The sequence below is a fragment of the Manacus vitellinus genome, unplaced genomic scaffold (genome assembly GCF_001715985.3).
Source record: "Manacus vitellinus isolate BGI_N305 unplaced genomic scaffold, ASM171598v3 scaffold_3_pilon, whole genome shotgun sequence".
NCBI classification, from domain to species: domain Eukaryota; kingdom Metazoa; phylum Chordata; class Aves; order Passeriformes; family Pipridae; genus Manacus; species Manacus vitellinus.
Window position 1 is genome coordinate 10080960 of NW_021940535.1, and position 25769 is coordinate 10106728.

At 46.0% G+C, this 25769-nt stretch overlaps 1 protein-coding gene across 1 annotated transcript; it reads right to left on the minus strand.

Moving 5' to 3' along the window:
- Positions 1 to 276: 276 nt before the first annotated feature.
- TGM4 (transglutaminase 4) lies at positions 277 to 25681 on the minus strand. The gene is made up of 14 exons (XM_018075116.2): positions 25603 to 25681; positions 9837 to 10016; positions 9595 to 9701; positions 9147 to 9276; positions 8382 to 8500; positions 6914 to 7021; positions 6193 to 6367; positions 5540 to 5678; positions 5194 to 5297; positions 4213 to 4464; positions 3203 to 3559; positions 1701 to 1870; positions 1086 to 1222; positions 277 to 572 (listed from the first exon to the last, which is right to left on the minus strand). The coding sequence occupies exons 1-14, from the start codon at positions 25679 to 25681 to the stop codon at positions 431 to 433; spliced, it is 2199 nt and encodes a 732-aa protein (XP_017930605.1). The 3' UTR covers positions 277 to 430.
- Between the last annotated feature and the right edge of the window lie 88 nt (positions 25682 to 25769).

Below are 25769 nucleotides of genomic sequence, written 5' to 3' on the forward strand. Positions count from 1 at the left end.
AGGAGGGATTTGCTTAAAATGTTCCTTGAGCTACACAGCAGCCCATGGTGCAGTGAGGTCCCTGGGAGGTCCCATGGAGGACCACAGCACTGCTGGCCCTTGCCCCAGGCTCACACCCATCGTTGTCTGAAGCTGGCACCATCACAAGCTCTGATCCTTAGCAAGGGGTGAGTTTGGAGCTATCCCAGTGTGGCGATATCACACAACCCAATCACACAGTCAGTTTTAACAACATTTATTGAATCACAATTAACTGCAATCAATGCAACTGTGCCCTTTAAGTCAGGCTAATTCCTTAGTTTAATGGTATTTTTGCTCTTTACTTTGAAAGTACTATCCAGCAATCAAGGAGGCAAGAAGTGCCTGAGACACCCAGGGATGCAATGTGCTTAAGCAAGGCAACTGTTTGCACCCCACCGAGGCACCGATCCTACTCGATGATGGTGATAGCCTTCTCTGCAGAGATCCCTTTGATCTGGTTTGAGGTCAGCTTGGCTACTATTTTCTTCTCTCCTAGTCTTGTTGGAGTGCATATTACTTCAGACTTCATGATCCTGCCAGGCATTATATCCCTAAGGACAAAAAAACCCAAATAATCTCAGCATGAGTAAGGGTTCTTGTTTGCTGCTTTTGAATAATTTCACTTAAAGAAATAGGCAGTGCGTGTGTTTGCGGGCAGTGCTTCCCTTTTGTCATGACCCACGTGCAGCAAGTGGGGTGTGGCATGGTGGCACTGGCTGGTGGTCCTGTTGATCCTGGGGACCTTCCCCAAAGTTAGTTCCCGCTACTGCTGAAACATTCAATTCAGCTCTGAAGGAAGCAGCTGTGTTCACACTGACCAGGCAGCACATGGCATCACAGCAGGAGCGCAGGGAGAGCCCCTGTCACGCCCCAATGCCCTGAGCCTGCCAACGTCTGTGTGCATCTTTCTCCTATGTGGACTGTGGCCAAACGTGGTGCAGTTTCAAACACAGCTGGCAAAGGGTCCTCTTATTCCAAATCCCCTAACCACTTCTCCAAGGGAAATTAAAAAAATAAATAAAGCAGAGTACTGCCAGGGTCATTTAATGGGCTCATCTCCTTACCCCTGATCAAACGTTGTCATCTTAAATATGCCCAAGCCCTCCACCATCAGCTTGCAGTTTTCCAGAGCCACGTTCAGCTTGTTCTTGAAGATGAAGGCACAGCTGAAGTCATTGTTCAGTTTGGCTACTTCGGGCATCTGGCAGAGGAGGAAAGAGAGGAACAAACCCAAAGATCAGGGATCAGAGGGGTAATAAAGGTTCCAGAGCTGCTGGAGGTTTGCTGTGCACCACCAGCATGGTGGTGCAACTCCTTCCACCCCTCTGTCCTTTCCACCCTCCTGTCCTTTCCACCCTCCCATGGAACTATGTTTTCCCAGCTGGTTTCTCTCTGATTTCTCAACATGTTTTTCCTTCAGAAAATGGGATTGGAGATGGGCTCTGTATAAACTGTCCTCTTCCATCCCCTTCCCTCCAGCAACCCCTTCCTTCCCATTTTAGATGGGGCAATAATATTTTCATTTCATGGCTACTTTCAACTTTCAGGTAAGGGTTGAATAGCCAAATAAAATGCCGAGGACAGAGCATCCCAGGAGGCAGCTGTTTGGGATATCCTCCTGTGAATGCCACACTGAGCAGGGCTCAGTTCCCCAGGAGCCTGGCTGGTGCCTGCCTCACCTGGACAGTGATGGGGGGGTACTCAAATCTCATTGACGTCTCCTTGGTGAGTTTGTCATTTGTTTCCTTGACCTCAGCAATGGCAGTGACAAGAATGAGCACTTCATCATCCACCGAGGCCAATGCCTCCATATACGCATCAGGTGCTATTTTCAGAGGGATCTGCATTTCTGCAGGAAAGAAAATACAACTTGATGCTTCATCACACACTCAGGAATTGGGTGGCAAAGTCAGCTCTGGTGGCTGGTGTCTCAGGGTGTGGGATGAGCCATATTTCCTGAGACCATCCCGCTTTCCCTTCAGGGTGTAGCCTCTGTTGGGGGAAGCCCTGGCTGGGTGGGCGGTACCTGGCACATGCAGCCCATGGGAGGGGTAGCTGAGTCCCGACCATCCCTCTGCCCAGATGAGCACTGGCTCAGGCTCACATCCAGCATCTCAGCAGCCCTCATCCCCGGCTGCCCCAGCACTCAGGAGGAGGCAGAGGAGCAGGAGATTAGGTACATCTAAACCTGTTTCCCCCAGGGATTTCTCTGAGGCACTGCTTGCTATAAAATTGCTTGCTTTCCTTTCATTTCAGATTTTATTTTTAATTGTCTGGACAAGCTTCCAGTGGCTCAGAAAAGCCCTGAAGTCAGCAGTGCTGGTGTCTGAGCATTGCTTTAGCTGCAAAGCTTCCTGGCTTCTTGGAATAAAAACAAAAATGTCTGTCCTTTTCCCTAAATGTATGTACGTATGTATATATGTTGGACACACCTTTGTGTCCTACCCTGCTGCATTTTGACAGTATTAAGACACTCAGCACTCACCAACAGCAGAGATTTTTTTTTTTTTGCAAGAGTGACTCATGCTTGGAATGAGCAAAGAGTTGTTAATTATTCATCACTCGTTAGTCTCTTATTTAGCAAATTTCAGTTACACTGCTGGGGATCAGAAATGCAACCCAGGTCACTCAAAGATACACAATGCACAGGAGCAAACAGCTCTTGGGATCAACCAGGCAGGCAGTCAGGAGGCGGAAGTTTGCTTGGGCAAAGAATTCAGAAAATACACTCACCAGCATCACCACCACCAAGATCAGAGTGGCAAACAAGAACAAAATAAGGCTGAAATTTCCAGCTATCTAAATCCTGTGAGGGATCTAATCCATCAAAACCTGCAGGGGCATCTTTGATGTTTATACAGTAAGGACAGGAGGGAGATACTCCAGCACACTTCACTCACACCACTCACACACACTCTCTCTGCCCACACTGATGTATTTCTAACCACCTCATTGAAGCTGCAGCAGGGACAGGGCCTTCATGTTTTAGTCCCTGCTACAGAGGGATCCCAGTCTGTAACTGAGACTTTCAAATGTGGTAACAAGGGAGGGAGGTAGCAGGCAGGCAATTTCTGCTCTTCACAAAGTACAGAGCCATACATTGGTCTACAGTGGAGCTATTACAAATCCCAGACTGCCACAGTAAATAGTGCACAGAACACACCAAGCTTTCTGGCCTTACCAGATTTGCCTTCAAGGTTGATGGTCTCCTTGATAGTTCCAAGGTTGGCCTGAACTTTTCCGGTATAGTACTGCAGCTGGCAAGAGCCAGCAAGATCAATGGTCCAGTTTCCAGGAGTAGATGTCTTCACTGTGATGGCCAGTTCAAGGGGATTGCCAGGATGCAAAGCTTCCGTATTGGTTATCTCAAGATGGAGCCCAGTCTTGGTGGCTGTCTCATGCAGGACCACAGGCTTGTTTGTACTTCTACGCATACCCTGTTCGTCCATAGTTGAAGCGTAACCTGAACGAGGAGTCAGTCCTGAAGGGCGTATGAAGGAGCAAGCTCTTTCCATGGACTTCCTTTCCTCTTTGGAGCCTGGACAAAGAAAAATATGGATGATATTTGTATCTCAGTCTCCTCACACAGAGCCATCTTCCCTTTATTTATGCTTCTGTTGCTAAGCAGAGAGGATGGAGGATGTCAGGGCACCTCCAGCCTCTGCTCAGGAGACCTTCCTGTTTACACTACCACCAAATCTAACTAGCATTTTGGACTAGAAGAATTTCCTGAAAGAGACACTTTTGGAGGATGGATGCTCTTAAATTTTGATATTTTTGTCCTCCTCACTGGAAAGGGTTTAATAATCTAGGACAACATGGCTGGATCTGATAATTGTCAGGAGAAAACACAGGATTTTTTGTTTCTGATATGGTGTGAGGAAAGGAAAGACAAAAAGAAATAGAATGAAGAAATAAAGCAAAGGTCAGTCTGAAGACTAGGTTCATCACTCAGCCCACTTCTTTCATTGCCTGCTAACTTGCTTGTCCCTAAAGAGCAGCCTATAGGTGTCACTGTGGGCATGAGGATGCCCAGGATAAGTGCTGCCTCCCGAGGGTCTCCAGGTCTTACACCAGGTTTGTCATTGCAGCTACTCTTGCAGTTTTCTCCTGAGACAACACGTGTTGAGGGTGACCTACATGGTCAGGGGTCTCCTCTTTAGCACTACATTAGAGGATTGAGGCAGTCACCTTCAGGGTACTTGTACTGCAGGGTGATGTCTTCCCGCTTGTTCTGCCCCACGGCCTTTGTGCTGATGTTTTTGCCGATATCCTGGGTCTCCGTGCTAACCCTGATGTACTTATCCTTGCCGTTCACCTTCTTGACAATCCAGTAGACTTTGTCAGCATTCACCTCTGCATACACAAACTTGCTATCATAGGGCAAATACACTTCTCCTTCTCGGACAGCCTTCACTGGGCACGGACCACACTGGAAAACACCTAGAAAGTGCATTCAAGACCAGCTGATTTTCCAAAAATGAGCAGTGAATCCAATTTTTATTCCACTCTCAGACACACTAAAGCAGGAATCTGTGGCCATGGTAGTTGACACTTAGCAGTAAATTGTCCTCCAACTTAGTAATGAACTCCAAAAGCTCTTATTCATTCCACAGCTGCTTGGGTTTTTTTGTAGATGGCCAAGGTCTGGTAAGAGGTTTTATGTGTTTCCCCTCACTTATACAATTTTAAGGTTAGAAAGTCGCAGCTTAGTTATGGAGTTAACTGAGTCCAGACGTCTGTGTTTGAACTCCTGGCAATATTCCACTTTCTGCACTGCCTTGAGAATTAATGTTTTGGGGGTTTTTCTGCTTCCAAATTCCCTGAATTTGTGCAGGAAGGGTAGTCACCAATTTTGGTGGTCACTCCTCCCATCTACCAATGAACAGGCTCATGATCTCCATGACTTAGGTGTGCTCTAACCTCTGAAATGACATTCATGTCCCCATAGCATTCTACAAAGTTGTTTTTCTGCCTACCAAGAGATGCTGTTCCTCCCATTCTGGCCTGAGATGGCAGGAGTGAGAACTCCTGCTTTAGGGTGTCACTGCCCCAGCGCGTGAAGATGTGCATGGAGAGTATGTGCTTTGCTGAATGGGGAGCATGGCTTTCATACAAAATGTCCCTGCCTCCCTCAGGAGTTGCAGAAGAGCCTTTCTAGGCAAATCCTACCTTCACTTTGCTCCTGAGGAGTTGCATCAATTGCCTGCCAGCCATCATACCCATCTGGCAGGTCTGTCCGCTTCATCCAGACATCGTTCCACACGTGGAAGTTCCTGCATGCATTTGGGTTGGAAAGAAAAGGAGTGAGCTGTTACAGCCTGAAGAGTCATGATCCCCTCCCTCAGGCCTTTATTAAGGGCAGATTTAATAGGTATTCGTGTGTAACCCTGTGAAACCCCAGGCTTTATCTGTCCTGGGCAATAGGGGAAATTATCAAAGGAATTACTGGGGGTGGGAAATGGGGCACTGCAAGGCAGCACAAGGGGTAGGAAGCATTAGCTCCATTTGACAGTACCAGACAGAGTCGAGAGACATCCAGTTCAGCTTTTCTCCTGATTCATTCAAGTAAATGTCAACTCTCAGGTTCTCCTCCGTATCATGTGCTGAGTTGAAGGTACTAACGCAGCGGGCTGGAACTCCCAAGCAACGCATGACTGCAGCATAGACCGACAAAACACAGGATCACAAAATCACTCGGGTTGGTGGGCACCTTTGGGGATCATCTCACCTGACCCCTCTGCCCACATAGGGTCTGCTAGAGGAGGTGCCCGGGACTGTGTCCAGATGGCTTTTGAATATCTTCAAGGATGTAGATTCCATAACCTCTCTGGACAACCCATGCCAGTGGTTGGTTACCCTCACGATGAAAAAAACTATTTCCCATGTTCAGACAGAACCTCCCATGTTTCAGGGTATGCCTATCACCTCTGGTCTTTTCACTGGGCATCACTTAGAAGAGCCTGTCTGTGCCCCACTCCTTCCTGTCAGGTATTTATACACAAGGATAAGACCCCCAGAGCCCTCTCTTCTCCAGGCTAAGCAATCCTGGCTTTCTCAGCCTCTCGTTACATGACAGACCCTGCCACCTCTGCTGCTCAGAGGCAGAGGAATTTGACTTTCTAGCACAGTAATTAGGATGTTAGAGAAGGGAGACAGTTCACTGTTTACCTGTAGTGAGGACTCCTGCGAAGACCCAACATTGGCCATAACTGACTGGCTTCTTTGTTTTGTAATACTTCTGCAAAATTGTGACACTCCCAATCCAATCCATAGGAGATGTCCCACCACTGTAATTCCCTGACCAGTTCCCCATCAGGACACCGCTGTCATCATTGGCATTAACCTGTGGCCACACACATATGCAAAGGAGAAAAATAAAGGAATGAGGCTGACTGAGGCTTAAATCCTCGTGGTCTCTGCCCTCCCTGTGTCTTCCCAGGTGTTCCACAGCGCTGTGGCACCCAGCAAGGCTTCTGGTGCTGTCTGGGGGCTCCCCTGGTTGGAAACCCTCTATCTGGGTATTTAGAGGGAGGTGGCACTGCTGCTCAGGGTAGTCAAAATTAACCCTGCACCCAGCGCTCCAAGAAGGGTCCCACCACAGAGAGCAGAAACTCCATCAAAACACAATCTTTGTGTTGACCCCACCAACACAGCTGATGAGGAAGAACAACCACTGGAGCAGCTGCAAGCTTTGGAGATGGGAAGATATTTTATTTTGTCCACCTCTTCCCTCGACCCAAAATGCCTCTGGCTCTTTTCTTGCAGTTTCTCAAAGAAATCTATTTCAGATGCTTCCTGAAATGGTGTTCACGGTCCCGGGGAAGGAAGAGCAAGTAAGAAGGAGGAGGGAGTTCTGGAGGGGCAAAGCACTTCACTGAGAGAGGCTTACCAAAGCAGACATGGCTCTGGACACAGATGCAGGATCCCTTCTATTGGCCAGACTGAGTTTGCTTTTGTCCAGTAGGTACATGCAGGCATCCAAGATGGATTCCTCAAACTGTTTGGTGAAGAAAATGGAGGCATTTTTATATGCTGCTCTAAAACAGAAGTTGCTTGTCAGTGTAAAGCAAATACTTGGAGGAAACTGTCTGACGAGCTCTAACTTCTAAACTTCCTTTATGATATTAAATTTTCAAGGCTATGGGGCTTCCCAAAGCTGTCTTCTCCAAAGAAGGGCTAAAATGAAATCCTAATCTCGAAGACAAAAGCCTGTCTCATGTATCTTGCAAACACCGTTGGAACCTGACCCAGTAATCTTTACTTCTGTGAGCAGTACTAAGTCACCAATGTCATACACCTGCAACTCTGCAAATTAATCACAAGAGTAATGAAAATTTAAGACCACTACAAATATTCCGTCTATTGACATAGGTACAAAATGAACGTTGGAAAAAAGAAAGGTACGTAAATGCAGATTATTGCAGCAAAGATTCCCAATAAGCAATTGGTGATAAGGCTCCCTGAGGTACAATTCACAGAGATGTCAAACATCCGATCCAAAGAAGCTTGGCAGAATATCAATATCAATGCTCATTGCTTAACAGCAGAATAAATATTAGGATAGGAACAGCCCTATGGATGATGCCCTTTGGCCCCTTTTGTGTAAAGGCATCAGTGAGAGCACCTTTGTTGGGCTATCTGTATCCTGCAGCTTGAAATTGTAAACTTATTAAACAAACAAAAAAATGAAAACAAAAACAAAAACAGAAAACAGATTCCAACATCTTTTTGTGGGGAATTCTGTCTGGATATGGTGCAGGATACTCTGTTTGGGTGCCTGTGTGCTTTCTACAGGATGCCAGTAAATCTGCTCTGGCATCCACCTCTTATCTCTAACCCAAGCCAATTCGACATTCCTTTCCTCTGGAGTTATCTCACAGGCAGTGTGAAGGAACACCCTTCCTGAGAGAGTGGCTGATTGTGTCCTGGACCCAGCCATCAGTGAAGGCACCACTTGAAAGGTGATAACCTCTGCCAGCACTTCTACCTTTTTTATTCCTGTTCATGATGCAACAGGTAAATAATCAGACTTTTTTCCCCTGTCAGCCCCCTCCACAGCTCATGAGCTGGTTACCAACAGCTACAGTTGCATGAGAGCAGGAATTCTCATAAGGGAATTTTTTCAACCACAGCTCTGTCCTGAGTTTCAACATTCTTTGCCATGGATCACATGATCTGACTATAAATGTGCTGTTAAACACCGTTCTCCAGCTGTAGGTGGGTTACTCTAACCAGGTGAGCCCTCCCAGTGAAGGTGGCAGGACCATTCCAGCACTTTTTGCTACTCACAGGCTTAAGCTGTTTATAAGTCTGATTGACTGAAACAAATGCCGAAGGGGCGAATAAGGGGGTTTTACCTGCCCAAAATTCCAGGGCCTATCATATATGCTGTATGCAGACCCAACATAGATGTAGCCTGTGTCGTTGAGCACATACTCCTTTCTCTGTGCCTCATTGTCCATGAAGACAGCATCATCTGGAAAAAAAAAACCCTCAGAAGTTAGGTGGTTTGCACACATTATACAAAATTTCCCATGGAAAGCTAAACTGGGGGAATCAATGGTCTGCAATATTCACACCAAATAATGACCATGTAGTACTCACATTTTTTTGTTCCTATTGTGGAAGAATTTCCCCTAAGATTAACCTTTATTTTCCCCCTGTAGGTCTATTGCTACATGACCACTCTTTTATTATAGCAAAAAGCTTATTTCTGAACACTGTAGTGAACTAGGTAGGTAGCAGAGAGAACCTGGAAACTGATTCCAACTAAGAACACATGTTTTTTTCTCTGCTTATTTTTTGTCCGAATTTTAAGTCAACTCATTCCTCTCAGTTAACCTTTGTGATGGCTCAGGGAAACAGAGAGGGGTCACAAAGAGGTACCAACAGAGGTGACAGAGAGATGGTACTCTATGTCCTGTCACTGGAGAGTGCCCAGCAAGGAGCTGGCTCATTGTTATTGCCCAGCTTCCTACTAGCTCCATGAGGTTGCTGTTCGCAGTGTTTTATGGGGAAAAAGCAATGTATGTAAGAAAGAGAGGCAAAATATGAAGAAAAGTTCTGCCAAAGGACAGTCCCTGGCAGCAGTAATTATCACCCCCAGCTGCAGGACCGCTCACCTTTACACCAGGGATTGAACAAAAGGTAGATGACACCATTTTCAGGCTTGTAAATGTTAGTCCCAGTCTTCACGTTCAGGGTGTATTTTCCCACGGAGGCACTGGGTGAGCTGGTGACAGACAGCAGGCACTGAGGAGGCAACAAGGAGAGACAGCATGAGGGACACTCCACCATGGCTACAGGCACGGCACAAACATGGTGCCACAGGACCAGCATGAGTGGCAAAGCTGGTGGCCATGGAGGTCCATGCAGGGAGGGAGGGCAAGGCAGTAGGATGGGGCCAATACTGCCTGCGCATGGGGGGAAAAATGAATTAGGCAGGGCAAGGCTGCTGCCCACCTAAAATTATAGGACTAAGGGAAAGCAGGACAGGTATGAGGATGATTTGCTCTGTAGCTTCTGGTGGGCTTGGCACTGGGCATTGAGCCCCTTGTCCACAGGCTCTACCTCTTTGCCGTTCTTCTTGACAACGGAGATTTTCCACCCATTGAAACCCTGCTCCTTCTCCGGTTTCAGTGACATCAGGCTCCCCCTGACTTTTGTTGGATTTTCACCTGGAAACAAATTCAAGACAATATGTGGGAGGGTTGCACAGGTCTGCAATGCCCGTGCAGTGCCAGGATCAAGCAGCTGGAGGCTCCCAGGGCTCTCCCTCTTTGCCCAATGTCTGCAGAGGGGATCCTACTTACCGATGGTGAAGTGCAGTGACAGCTTGTCGGCAGCCCTCAGCTCCCTGTTGAGGCTGACCTGCACCTGGAAGGGCTGCCCGCGCCGCACCGCCAGGTTCTTGATGTTGTACCCATCCGTGTGGTGCTCGCGGGTGTTCTGGCTCTTAAGAAAGTCAATCCCAGTGGCCTTCAGACTGGTCTCTGGAAAGGCATTAGCAGAAAAGGAGAGGAAAAAAAAGAGATTAATGGTAATTGCTCAGTGAAGTTTTCTTCTTCTTATTGCAGCCCTGTGAGTTATCAAAACATCTAGAGAGCCCAGTGATCCAGCACAAGGAATCACATTGAGTATCAGTATAACTAATGGATTATCAAATAATAATTAACAGTAGCTTTTACTGCTCCCCACAAAATGTAGCACACTCAGTCAAGCAGGGAGTAAACCAAATGTGCCAAAATTCAGCTCCTCTCAATTGTTGAGATCCCCAGTGTCTCTGGAATGCCAAGGACCTGGGAAATGGGACTCTTAAGGACACTGAAGCTGATTCTTTATATTTCCCCCTCAAAAATTAGTCCCAAATAACATCACAGCAGTCATCACTCAACCTCTTACAGAAATCTGCATATGTGAATATTTGCAAGGTTTGTTTTCTTTTTCCGTGGACTTGGTTTCTTTTACAACCTGAGGAACCAAAGGAAGGCTGGAAGCTAGCTGTGCTGCAGAGATGTTGCCTGCCTAGGGGGATGATAAATGTGGGGGGCAAAGCACTATAAATTATAGTATAGTATAATAATGTATAATATATTTAATATAAAATCAAATATACAAAATATATTAATATTCTTTACTGTGAGGGTGGTGAGGCACTGGAACAGGTTGCCCAGAGCAGTTGTGGATGCCCCATCCCTGGAAGTGTTCAAGGTCAGATTGGATGGAGTCTGAGGAACCTGGACTAGTGAAAGGTGTCCCTGTCCATGGTAAGGGGATTGGAACTAGATGACCTTTTAGGTCCCTTCCAATCCAAGTTATTCTATGATTTTACTGTAATATAAAATAAGATAAATAGTATAAACCAATATAAAATAATATAAATACCCAGAGGTCAACCTCAGACACCCTGGGCAGTACAGTAAGAAAGCAGAGTCATGCTGCAGCAGTCCAGGGCCAAAGAGTAGGAGGTCAAGGCAGGAGGCTGTTCCTACTCCAGGTGGATTGCTGCAGCACACTCACCACAGGGCACTGTCCCCCTTCATGACAACTAGTGCTTTTCCCATTTGACTTCAGCACAGATTTGAACTCCAGCAAGAATCCCTTGCAAATGCCTCCCTCCCATTCATTTTCAACAGAGCAGCTGATTTTGTAAGTCATAATATTTAAAATCACTGTCTCCTCAGCTGCCCTTTACTCCTGCAACTCTGGACAGAAGCAGGGCTGGGAAAAGCCTCAGCAACTCTATGCCCAGCAGCTCATGGCTCAGGGCTGTGGTGTAGGAGTGGAGCTCTGAGAGGCACAACCCAGTGATACACTTGAGCAAAGAGAAAGCCCTCAGCTTTCAGTGGTGATGAGGATTTGGGGGTCACTGCATCAGGCTTTGGCAGGCTGCCCTGGTATGACAGGGAAAGCCAGAGCATGCCGGAATGTGGCTGAGCTGTATTTCTTTGGGAGCATTTTACCTGTCTTGGACCTGCCCATTAAATATCCTCAAAGGATAAACTCCGTGTGAACAGTAGGGAGTAACAATACCTCATAAGCACTTGTCTCATGAGTGATTCAGATGAAGATATGGGAGAGGCAAAAACGGCTTACGGTAACTTAGAAGTTAGCAAGTCAAAGGCATAATGGCTGAAGGGATTAATTCACCAAATGTCTTGACAGATTTGCATGATACCAGGCAACCATGCTAACATGAGTATCAACAAGAGCCATCCCTAACATTGAAGAGTCTGAAATCTGCTGGTATCTGCTGTGGCATGAGAGATGTCACATGCAGGGCTGGACCCAGGGCAGGCTGAAATCAGTGTCACACTGCCTACTGCAACCTGTGCTGGGCAGTAACTGCAGCCTTGAGTAAACTGAACTGACCAGATTACTACCTCTGCACATTTCTTCTTAGTAACTATATAAACCATATTTATCTTAATTACATTACAGATATCAGTGCCACAGTAAATAGACTTAAAATTGACCAGCACCTTTTGTTAACTGATACAGTTCTCAAGTGCTTTTTGTTTGCTTGCTGCATGCCAGTTGCTGACCTCAGGCTGATGTTTTGTGCAACGGGGCGTGCGTATGTTTATGTCAAAAAATTTCAGCTGGAACTAGCTGCTTAATCCTCTTGAGGATGAAGAGGAAGTCCATATTCCTTAGCATTAAGAAATCTGCAAACACTAAAGCTGCTCAGCCTTGTTCTTTATGGAAACCCTGGTGTTGTGCTGAGAAGATATCAGAAAACAGCCCTGGTGATGGGAGAGGGCTACGAAGAGATGTGGGACTTGAAGCGTAGGATGGCTGTGGGAAAGGGCTCTGGGGAAACCATCCTTACAGCATTTCTTAACTTAGGAATTGCATTTCCATCCCCTGTTTCTAGACATCACCAATGTTGAGGATGTACGGAGAAAATCTGCAGACAACAGCTGCCTTGGAATACGGCCTGACAATGCTGTGCAGTGCCAAAGACCTGTCTCCGCTCAGCACTGCCCATCAATTGCACTGCATTTATTCCTGTGCAAACACACCCGTGACACCCTATGATCTGACCGGCACGGTGTCCTGCGCCAAGGAATGCCTCAGAGCGAGCCAGTGGCGCACCCATCACCACATCCGAGGGGGCTTGGCCGCAGCCTGTCTTCCCTGGGCAATCCACAACCTGCTGCTTTCAGCTTCCTGCTCTGCTCCCCGGCCAGGGCACGGAGCTGGGCACCCACACACCCCTAGTCCAGCTGCCTGCAGGCACCTCCATTTGCCAACACGGAAATTAATGATTTACAGCAGAGCTGAACATGCCAAGAATGTGCCCGCTCACGGGATGGAGGCTTGAGCTGCAAGAGGCAGTCCTGTCTGCTCTTGCTCCTGGGGCAATACAGAAGCAAACCCAAATCCCAAATGCTGTCAGATTTTTTTTCCTTCTTCTTTTTTTTTTTTTAACAGAAGAAATTTCAAGGCAGTACTTTTTTTATCTCCTAGTTCAATGATTTATCACTTATAGAGCTTGTTCGTACACTAACTCGCTGGTCCCATTGCATTGCTACCTGCTTGGAGAGATGTTCAGAGCTTCAAGAGCACAGTGATCAACCAGAACAAAACTGGGGACATGAGGACTTGGCACCGGTAAGGATCTGGGGCTGATGATGAGGTGATGTGGTTTAAAAAGAAATATTAACACGGAGCAGAATATTTATAGTAGGTCTGGTTTCAGTGAGAACAAGGGCTGCTCAGAAGGACAGGACAGAAGTGCGATGAGGACTGTGGTATTTTCAAGAGAGAACAAAATTTGGATACCCGCAGTTACTCCCGATCCTTGCCCAGCCTCCAGGTAAACACTCTCCTATCCCAGAGATGTGAGATCACATCCCAAGGATGCTGCTGTCCAAGACTTCCTGCTGTAGGCACTACCCAGCCTGCATGTGCAGCTGCTCAGCTACATCCCAAACCACAAGGATTTTGGACACCCTGGCGTTGGGCTGGCCAGTGGTAGTGGTTCGGCAGCTAAGCAGGAGTGACTCAGGTACCTTTCTAGGTATGTGCAGCATCTCCTGAGAATGGGGCAGCAGGACAGGACAGCCATGGGATGGAGCTCAAGCCCAAATAAATCCTCTTTTCAGTTATTTCACAGCTTCCATCAGATGCTATCAACTGTCACTAAAGAGCAATAATCTACATGATTAAGTAACCTGAAACAAGAGAAATTCTTTTAACCTTGATGTGGAACAAGTTTAAAAGAGCTGCGTTTTTTCCCATCATTGATAGAACCACATGCCTAGAAGTTGATGAAAAGTGATGAAAAATGGGTTGCATTATTCAGTTGGTTTGCCAATCTGTCAAAACCAGAATTTGCACAGCCAGAGCAAACTGATCCCCCATGAGCAGTGGCAACACCAAAACTCCTTTCCCCAAGGTGTCACCCATGGCAATCAGAGGGGTGAGAATCTCTGGAGCTGCCATCCTCCTTGCAGTAGACTTGCCAAACCACACATCTAACATATCATATCACGCAGTAAAAACTCACCAGCAGTGCTGCTCATGGTTCTTGTCAGAGTTTCTACCTGAGATGCCTGCGATGCCAGCAGCTTCCAAGCTCCTGAGTAGTCTCTGCCACTTGCTTCTGACTGGGGAAAAGGAAGACAGGCTGCCCTTTTTATCTGTATCTTACTCTGAGGTGTCAGCAGGTCCACTGCCAAGGGGTGGTGTTTAGAGAAAGGAAGTTCCCGTGAAAAAAAAAATGACTACAACTCCCTCTACACATAGTCAGACTGAAAAACAGCGAAACTTAAATCCCGACTCACATGGAAGGTGATTTGCACAATCAGATGACAAGTGGACAGACCCTTCACTGACAAACAGTAAAATCATGGGCTAGATGAGTAATATGAATTCACCTCTGCCCTAATATCCAGGTCACCAGGACTGCAGCTCCAACGCTAACTTTTCAAGGAAGCCCACAAACATTTAATCCTTAGGAAAACAGAGTTCCCCATTAGGACCAGTCTAACTTTCTTTGAAGTTAATGAGATTTTTGTCATCACATTTGGGACGGAAGTACTTGAAGCTGTGGGCTAAAATCCAGAATTTACACATATGGGTTGGAAAGCCCAAGGATCCTGATGCTGCCCCCCTCCACATGGGGTGAGGCAGATGTCAAGGGAGATAGCCCAGTGGGAGCACTAAGTGGGAAAGAGGAAGAACATGCTATGTCCAGGAGGAGAAAGAAATGTGATGGAACAGAAGCTGTTTGCTGGCTGCTCTTTGCTGACCAAAGAAAGGACTCTGCTCAGGAGGTGGCTGGACCCCACGTGCCCCACTGCCACCATGATCCTTGGGGCGACTGAGGATGGAGAAATGAGTCTACCCCACAGAGGGGAGAGGTGATGGTATACAGGCCAACAGTGACATGGGCACAGTGAGATGACAATGAGATATAAACATGCCCCCAGATACCTAGAAATGTAGAGGTGGTTCAGCTGTGGGAGCAGCCTCAGCCCCCTGATGCCTCCATTCATGGCAGCAGCCCAGAGTCCAGCAAGGTAGGATTCCATCCACAAGGCTGCCACATCTAAATGTAGGAAGTCCCTAAACATGATCTGCCTGTGGAAGCCTTCAAAGGCACCGACTTTTCTCCATCAATTCAGATCACTCAGTTATTTACTTTAGGAGGACTGCTTCATTTGGTGTGAGCTAGGAGCTGAGTTAGCAGATGCCACCCTTCGAGCATGTCACTGCTTGCTGGCAAGTGTATGTTGGGTGTCCTTACTTGAGAGCATGACTAGCGCATCACAGGGCATTGAGGGTTCAGTACACATCTATAATCTCGCAGGACATCTGCAAGAACATCTGAAACACCAATGTTCTTAGTAGACGGAGCATCACTCACCATTCAGCATCAGACAATGTGCTGGCAACTACATATTTCACTATTGACAAAAACACTGCAACCCCAATTTACCTTTCAGCATTGCTTTTATTCTGCACTTCCTTCCTCCTGGAGGGTGAAAGACATTTTTGTTTAGAAGCAGTATGGGATGAAGTAAAGTATACGTGGAATGTCAGTACAATAACATAACCAATAATGCATGTAATCTGAACATTTATGATGTATCTTACTGGTTTCCACTGAATTGCAGGAACAGAGTAATCCATTTCATCTGAAGTCACAGACAGTACCTTTCTAATCCAGTCTCAACCTGTTATATATATCATTCTATGCTTGGTTGGAGGCATCTTAAATTGTGTTGACACAATAATCCTGCAGCAAAAACTACAGATTTTTGCAAAAAGGAACGAATTGATGTAACATTTTGCTCTGGAAGAAAATTTTGTTAGATGTGTGCTGGAGGGTAAGCAGGAGAGGCAGGACATGTATTCACCAGGGACAGTCATACTTCAGTCTTATGGGGTTTTGCAAAAGACTGATTTCAACAGTGTGCATGTTCTGACCCTCACTTTGAACCTCAGAGTTCAAGGAAAGATTGTAGAAGTTACGTGGGTGTGGATTCTGCCCTGCCATGAACCTACTCCATCTTGGAAGGTGGCTGACATTTTTTTTGTTTTTATCAGCAGACTAGCACCTACCTTTCAGTTCTCCTTTCACTTTGTGCAGCTGCTGGTCTTGCCTTTATCTCTGCCATTATGTTTTTCTATGCACTAGTAGTATCTCAATTCAACAAAACTAAACTTGGCACATGGTTCTGCACTCCTACATGACCTTCTGCCCCTGGCTCGTACAAGCTTGCCCTGCCAGGAAAAGCCATTGAACCCTAATACTCTCCAAGACAGTTGTTGGCAAGGTCCAAGAAAAGGAATTTCAACTTAAACTACAGGAATGTTTTTAAAAGACTTTTCAACTTCTTTATTGTTGTCAGTGGGTGCTCTCTGTCTTCTTACAGGCAAATATCCTTTTGTCTCTGCTGGTCAGAGGGCTGGCTGTGGTTCAGCACCGTGGCTTTTTATTTCCTCCTTGGTGAAGCAATGAAAAAATACTATCCCTTATTAATTTCTTTTTTAAAAAAATCCCACCCAAAAGTTGTAAGTTAATCACTTCAATCTGTCTCATAAAAGTACACGCTTAATTAACAGAAGTAGGAGATTTTTTTTCGCAAGCAATCTTCCTATTACCAGTAACTTCAGCAACTCACTTCCCAGCTTGCAAAATCAGACAACAGAGGTGACCAGCCTTATCTGCATCTATCTGTTGCAAGGTCACCTTATTAGATGGAATAAGAAGGTAATAAAAGTAAAACAAATAAAATAGAATTCCCAAGTGGCTGCTCCCCTATTTACAAGCTTGCCCTTTGTCTCAGGTTTTGTTTATTTTGGGTATCAAAAATGACAAAACAAGTCAAACTTCCAGAGCTCAACCACAGGCATTGATGCCAAGTAGGAAAGACATAAGTGTAGCCCGATACTTAGGTTTACATTTTTATGCATTTGCAACCCCATGTCCAGCTATTGGAGAAGTTGCCTTTTATAATAGGCAACATTTCATTAATGTACAGACCTACATTTTTTATAAACATCAAATTACTTCTGTTTTGTCATTTTGTCTTTTTTTCAATGTCCAGTCAAAGTAGCACTCAAAATAAAACACAGATCAAAAGCACCACAGTTTTTCTTTTTGGCACTCTGGAAAGGTGAACTCATCCTCCCAACCTCTCCATGGAGTTGCTCTGAGGGGTCAGAGAGTGAGCGGTGCATCTGGCAAGGCACACACAGATACAGCCCCTGTCTGGGTCCTGAGGGGCACCATGGCGAGAAGATGTCTCCCACTGGACACGACAGGACTGCTTCCACATGTATCATCTAGCATGTGTTGAGTCCTCCCTGAATCACAGCCTAGGGACTGATAAGTAATAAGAAGTCTTGGGGGAATAAAAAGAAAAAAAAAGCACAGATGGAGAACAGCGGAGGATCATCTTGTCCATCTCTTTTGAGCTGGAACTGATGAAGTGCTATGTTGGTCCTTCTCTCATAATTTCATTAAGCTTGTATCTCAGTCTTTAGGAATGTCCTAGTATCGGGAAACATCACATCTACCTAATGATCCTGTCACGCCAGTGCTGCTGTTACTCTGAAAGGAGCATTGATTTGATCGCTTCTCACTCATGTACACCAACCATGGGCCATGACGGTGGCCTGTGCCTCCAGGGCATCCCGTGTACCCAGCAGGCAGATTCTCTTCTAATCTAACATGAGCCAACTTGTGGCAGGCATTCGGACGTCAGGGGTTGATGCAAGATGGCCAAGCCCAGATCTTAACTGATTCCAAGTCATCTGGCCCCAGCTACCTAGTAATGAGTTTCTCACAGGCAAATACCAGAGAAGTGATTGATGCCAATAAAATTATTACAGAAATTCCACTGTTCCATAGGATCATAAAATCATAGAATATCCTGAGTTGGAAGGGCCCCACAAGGGCCATTGAAGTCCAACTCCTTCCTTCTCACTGAACATTGAAAGAGGGTTTCTGGACCTAAAGTTAAGGGTATAGGTGACCGGCTTTGGGCATTTACCTACAAAAGGAATGAAAACCATATCACCCTGTGCCCAACCCAGCACCACCCAAGGACTCTGCTCCTGAAGAAGGTAAAGACAGAGATCAAACAGAGACCATAACTACACATATATCAAATGTAGGCTTAGAGCTACTCAGGCAAAATGCTCTTGTGTAGTGCCTTCTGTGCCCTGAAGAGAAGTCCTGGGGGCATGACAGATAATTGAGGTTTTAGGCCACTGAAAAAATACAGAGCTGCCTTAAGAGCAAGCCAACGTGCTGTGATGTTAAAATATTTTTTTAATGGTTATTTTTCAAGATCCCTTCCCTGGCTGAGATGCAAGAGGAAAAATTGCAATATCAGTCCAGATATACAGAGCAACGATGTTGAACTTGGAATTACAGTACTATGGCTGCTTGACCCTCAACTCTGGTTCAATTGTTGCACTGGAAACACTGAAATATCTGAAATACAGTGAAATGTACTTGTCTCTTTCAAAAAGCGGTAGTACCATCTACTGCGCCGCACTTACTACCACTCTTCCAGTCCTTCCCTCCCACTGATACATGTATGTTCCAGTGCTGAGACGTTATGCATTAATCAAAAATGACTCAGGATAAGGTACTTCTGCTTCTCAGAAAAACCTTCAGAATTTTGCAAGAAATTACGAAAAAATATCTCCATCATGTCACTTTTTCCAGAGAACAGCTTTTTTAAGAATAGAATTTCTCCCTTTTTGAACCTGAGGACCCGGTCAGCCTCTGGTGTTTCCTGCAGGCAGAAGTTCCTCAGCTGAATGACACACTGCAGGAAGAGGAAGCTCCTCTGGCTTTGAAGCTGCTGCTTGCTGGCTTCCCTTGTGGCCCCCATCCTGGTGTCAGAGGAGACAATTGACAGCTATCCCAGCTTACTTTCTCCACACAACTCATGGTCTTCTCAGCCCCTGTTATAAACCACCACTGCCTCTTTTTCACACTGAACAGCCCTAGCCTGCTAACTCGCTACTCACACCTTTGTCCCACTCCATCAAAAGACCTGAGATAGGGAGAAGGACCTCCCTCGCCATGCCATCCTGTAAACCACAGTGTGTGTTTGGAAAGGGCCCAATGGGGTGGATGCAGTTACTCCAGGGCTGTATCCACCCTACTGCCACTGACCCATGAACTTGCTTGCACGTATGACCACACTGAGTGATTGCAGTGTGAACACATAGCCACAGCCTACACCTAAAGCAAACAATATGAAAAGGCACGAGGAAAAATAAAGCAAAAGAGAGCTGCGAAAAATAAATGGTAAGGGCAAGGAAATCAACAGCACAAATATTGAACCAGGGATAAATTAGTTTATCCATGTATTAAAAACAGCTTCAGCGAACAAGGAAAATACTGACAGAATACCTTCCCACCCACAGGATATGTGTTTGGTTGCAAATGTCTAAGTGAGAAAACAGAAACTTGCATGCCAGTGTCTTCGAGTAACATTTCTTTCTGCAGGGGCGGTGTAACAGCTTCTCCCACCTGTCTGTGTGGGTGTGTATGTCTATATACACCTAGATGTACATAGTCTACAGACTGTGGATCACATTATGTCATGCCACATGGTGTCATTCCCAGCAGACAGCACTGTGACCAAAATTGTCACGTGGTGGGAAGGGAGAACCTTCACAGACCAAGATTTGCAGGAAGGAGCTGACCCTATGCAGTGCTAGAGATCTGGCTCATGCACTGTACTGGAGCAGACCCAAAGCATAGCAGGTGCAAAGGTTTTGGCCCACTGTTGGACACGAGGCTGTCGTGTGTCTCCTTGGTATGGTGGGACGGACTGAGGGCAGGAATCTGTGGCTATTTTTCCTGAAAAGCAACCAAACTGGCATATTCCCACCCATTCCTTGTCACAGCATGTGGGTTGTTGTCCTTCTCAGCAGGTCACAGTGCTCTCACCTTGGTGGACAGCTGGAGTAGTTCCATGCCCACTAGGGTTTTCTAGGAAGCACTTTCATGCAGCACTGGTTCCTGGCAGAATGATGCTTGTGAGTTGCCTAACTCTGGAGTGTCTTGAAGGGAACGAGTCATCCAAAGTACCTCCTCTCTGGATAAGGAAACAGTCGACTGGCAGCGGAAAATGTGGCATTTGTAATGCCTCATCCTTCCCTGGGGCACTGCTCATTTCTCCCTAAGTGTTGCCTTAACTTACTGAAAGCAATTTCAACTGAAGCCCTACTTGATGTTCAGATATTGCACACTGCAGGTCACAGTGGTAAGCGGAGCTGTCCGACCCTTACCTCTTCCTGCAAAACCAGAGATGCTCTGCTCATGTCAGGGGTGGACTTGAGCTGCTCACACGGCCAAGCCCCAGCCTTGACTCCCATTGGCAGGATGAAACCACAGCTTGTAGTGACCTTTGAGCCAAGTGAGACTGAGCAACAGGTTCAAAATGTATTTGTCTCTTCCAAAAACTTACTACCATTCTTTCCAGCCCTTCCCTCTCACTTATTTTCATTGTCATGGATTTATCCCCACAGGGTGCAGTGGAGCCTCTGTGTCGTGCAAGACCCGTGCAGGGCTGAGCAGGGTGTGCATCATCTCCCTGAAGCAAAACGGGAGTGGGAGGCCGCACCCAGGAGCTCCCCAGGCTTTAACCCAGAACCAGCAATCCCTCAGGACTTCAAGGGCGTGAAGGGAACTACTTAGGAAGTTTTGGCAATTAGTACAGTCACTCACAGACACCTTTCCTTAAACCTCAAGGAAAAACTGAAACATCTAAATGGTTATTAAACAGTCAGGAACCAAAAAATTTCTGGGAAAGTGAACTGCATGTCTGGTTTGCTGCTCCACGGGGCAAACACCGTCCTGTGTATGCCAAGTGCTGCTACTGGACATGGGTGACTGTGGGATGGAGTACCACAAGGTCCAGGTTTCCCTGTCACCCCCCTCAGCCAGCCCATGCTGGGTGCTGCAGCTGGTCAGCACTGCCCTGTCCTGGAAGCCATTGCTTGCATTGCACCCACCTGGATGTCCCCTCGCCAGGCAAAGGTTCAAATTCCCAAAGCCCTTCACTATCAGAGCTGAGTACAGTGGGGTCCTTCTCCTTTGATAAATTTGTTTTCAGGCTATGAATGCATATGCAAGTGTCCATTATGGTTTCTGTGGTTAGACAACAAGCCTCTGGTGACCTCGGTCTGTATGATGCCTCAAGGAGGCACAGCAGGATTTAATGGTAACAGATAAACATGGAGGCAGAAGGGCAAACCAGTTTCCATTACAGATGGTGTTGATCATGAACTCAGTCCCTAGGTCACAGACAATCCAACCGTCTGCCCAAATGCGATGGGCACCAACACCAGATTGGGTCACTTGAGGTCTTTCCCTAGCTGAGCCTTGAAAACCTCCATGGGTTTTCATATTGCCTCTGTGGGCAAGTAACATCTTAATGACATTTTTTCCTCTTAAGATGGCCATCTTAAAAGTCCCAAGACAGAACCTGTGCCTGCTGCCTCTTTTTGTACTGGCCACTTCTATGTTGCCCCTGTAACTCCTTTCCAAGCTCACGTCAGCTGCTAATAGAATCAGCCTGAGCCTCCCTTCTCCAACCTGCCCACATCCCTCAGCCTCTCCTCGCAGTCTCCTGCCATCTTGGTATCCTTGAGCCAGACCATTTTCCTATACCCCTCTTAAACTTGGGGGTCCGGCGCTGGAAAAAACAGCCATTGACTATGTCAGGGCCCTGAGGGTACCACTGCTTCCCCTGCCCAACCCCAGTTTCCCTCTCCACCCTGCCCATGGCCCAGGACCCCATTTCAGATTTTACAAAGAGGTCACTGACCTTTGTTTTTTAGTGTTAAAGTATCTAGTGCCTTAGAAAGGGCACTGAAACACCCAGCCTAACAACCACCTACTGCCTGAATCTAGAAGGTTTTGCTTTACAGTCTAAAATACTTTTTCCTTCCTCAGTAATGCATTTTCAGGAATGTTATCTTCTTCAATCCTTTTCATTAAAAAGTTACGTGGTACAATGCCTCACACACTCAATTTTTAAGGGCAAAGTCCTGGGTTCTCCCAGGAAAGCTTTTACCACTGACCTGAGCTCATCCCAGACTTTTCTCCGAGACCAAGCGAGCTGCAAGCACCACAACACTTGCTGTAAATGAGTGCCCATCCTGCGCGACTTCCCTCTGCAACTCTCAGATCCCCAAAATGAAGGTTTGCTACTGCTCTTCCGTAGAAGGCAAGCAGAGTATCTGACACCCGAAACACAGCAGGATTAGTACCCATTTACTCCTAACTTCATGGTTTTTCTGTGCCAGACATGGTCAGAGCCACAGCAGCACTCTTCCAGTGTGTTGCATCACCAGGATTTCCTTCTTCGAAAACACCCCACTGCTTGCAAGATGGTGGAATTATGTGTGCGTGTGTGTGTGAGACACTCTTGCAATCTGATCTGAGGTTTCTGAAGGGTCAACAGAGGGCACTGAACCAAATTCCTTGGAAATTTTAACTATACCACACTCGGCAGAACAATATATCTTATTTATTGCATCTACTTTTACTACTTATCACCCAGGCAAACATACCATCCTTCAAGTTATTTCAATATATGCTGTGACTGAGATGCTGTACAAACTTTCCAAGTTTCAGTGAATTCTTGTCAATGACATCAGGGACATTTTAAAGTTTTTATGTATATTTCCTTATCTAATCAGTCAAATTATGCTTTAAGGTTCAACTGAAATGTTAATTTCATTGGGCTTTGTTCCTTGTAAAGGTATACAAAGTATTATTTACCTTAGAATACAATACTCTTGGACTTTGTTTATACAATAAATTTTTAAAACACTTCCACTGTTAATTCAAGAACACTTACTTCAATCTTCATGAGTGTCACTGTGAGCCTTCCTGTTAACCATGCACCTGCTTCTTCTACTGTTTAAAGAATGACCTGGTATAATAGCCCTGCTTGAGGAAAATATGATGAACAAGATGCTGAAAAATTAGGATTGTGTTCAAGAATGCGGGGAAGGTGCAAAAAGACTCATTACAGCCAGCACTTGTGAGATCAGAGAATCATGGAATGGTTTGGGTTGGAAGGGACCTTAAAGATCATCTACTTCCAACCCCCACTGCCATGGGCAGAGACATCTCCCACTAGACCAGGTTGCTCAGAGCTCCATCCAACCTGGCCTTCAACACTGCGAGGGATGGGGCATCCACAACTTCTCTGGGCAATCTGTTCCAGTGCCTCACCATGCTCACAGAAAATATTTTTTTCTGTATATCTAACCTAAATTTCCACTCTTTCAATTTGTACTCATTACTCCTTGTCCTATCACTGCAGTTCCTGACAAAGAGTGCCTCTCCAGCTTCCCTGTAGGTCCCCTTCAGATACTGGAAGGTTGCTATGAGGTCTCCACACAACCTTGTCTTCTCCAGGCTGAACAGCCCCAACTCTCTCAGCCTGTCTTCATAAGGGAGGTGCTCCAGCCCTCATATCAACTTCGTGGCCCTCCCCTGGACTTGCTCCAACAGTTCCATGTCCTTTGGTGGGGTTCTCAGAGCTGGATGCAGTACTCCAGGTGGGGTCTCACAAGAGCGGAGTAGAGGGGGCAAGTCACCTCCCTCACCCTGCTGGCCATGCTGCTTTTGAAGCAGTCCAGGATCTGGTTGGTTTTCTGGGCTGTAAGTGTACACTGCCAGCTCATGTTGAGTTTTTCATCAACCCAAGTCCTTCTCCACCAGGCTGGTCTTAATCACTTCTCTGCCAAACTTGCAGGTGTGCCTTGGATCAAACACATGTCTCCCCAGTTCATACAGAACAGTGTGTAATGTTTTGTATGTGCCCAAGTAAACAATGTTAGTTGCTTTGCCCCTATCCACCAATGCTGTGTATACAGCATTGCAAACAAAAATGTATTTTTGTGAGATGTGCAAATAGAAGTGTATCTTGCTGGAATTTGAGTGGAAACGTGTGCCCAAGATTCTCCTCTAAAAACACAAAGTGTGCAAAAACTCCATGCAAGCACAATACTGTAGTTCTCACACAAGAGTAACCCACCTTCTGCCCTGGTAAACCAAAGTCTTAGAGTTGCCCATGATCTTCAGCCACCTTAAAAAGTCCACCACATCTGAATCACTGACTTGTCAAACCTACCTCACTCACTAGTCTCATATCACCTTTTTTCATGTGTGTGGTTTAAAATATCTGTAAATAATAAATTTCAGCCACTGAGCTTTGGACACTGTTTTATTTTGAAAATGCTCGTGCTCCTTTTTGAGGTGACTTCCAGAGGCATTTTGGATGATCACACACGAATTGTTTACTGGAAGCACAGCGCTTTGACACGCAGTGATTGCAGCCTTCCTTGCAGCCCTGGTCCCACTGGCAGACGTAGGTCAAGCCTTGTGTACACAAAGGAGGGAGATTCTGCCATAAAACACACCTGTTCGGCAATCTTTTCTTCCCATGGGAACTGGAGGAAAACTCGCTTCTGCTCTTGCCTTCAAATATTTATGACAGAATTAACAGCCCCAGTTTACGTTTATCTGTCCTAAACGTGAGGATCCCCAAGTAAAGTGCTGCCAACACCTTCTGCACATGAGCAAACATCTCCTAAACCTTGATCTCCAACAATGACGGTAACAAAGAAATGTCAGTTTTCAGTTAAAAAACTTTCCAAATGGCTTGTTAAGAAATGGGGCTCCAGCCAAATTAACCAGAGAGTCTGGTCCTTCTACTGCCATTTGCATGAAGGCAGCCATGGCTTACAGCTGGTTGGAAGTTAATAACAAGGGTTATTATCAGACTTCAATAATTTTCCATCGTGTATGAATATCTAAGGAGACCCGATGTACTTAGAAATGCAGAGTTCCTGGCTGTCATGTCTGCAGAACTATGAGGGACCGTGTCAAGTCACGGCTTCCCAGGTGGTTGGATGTGTCCCACTCTATCACAGCTGCTACCCAAAGAGTTCTGCTTCTCAAGGGTGAAGACCCATGCTGGTAAGAAGGAAAGGCACTCAGAGCACTTTGCCCTCTCCCCCACCATATATGCTTCTCCCCTCTTTGAGGAGAAGACTTAGGAGCACACAAGTGTAAAAGGCAAAGGCATTGCCCCTCCTGGGACATGGTTGCCACATGTGGTGAGCTACGATGGTCTCCTGAAGCAGGGGGCTTGGAGCAAACAGCTCTTGACCTCTTCTGGGGACTTTCCTTCTTTCTGTTACAAAGAAGAAAAAGGCATGAACCCAACTCCAATGGCATTTCCATCCACAAGTCTATTTTATGCTCCTGCTTGACACGGCAGATCTGCCAGTCATGATAGACTTGACAGGTTCTGATATGGAGGCTTACAGAAATGTGTCCTTAGGTTTTCTGCACATGCCACAACTATGACTCACTTTCTGTGGTTACAAGAAGACAGAGACAACCTAGCAAGCCCAGAGGAAACAAGTGATATGCCTGAAATGTATGAATGATGCATACATTTACAGGCATCATTATATTTCTCAATTAGGATTCCAACTACAGAAAATTTCCAAGAAAAAAAAAAAGTGGGCTGATATCTTACAAATGATAATTCATGACACATTCACCATGTCGACACCTGAATATGGAGTAATCACTGATGCCAAATTTAGCAGATATCTGGATACCAGTCATGTAGTTGATCATACTGCATGAATGGGAATCGGCATCAGAGGTGTAAAAAAACCACTGCTTGAGAAAATTCATTTTACCAAACACTAAAGAATTGTCAGCT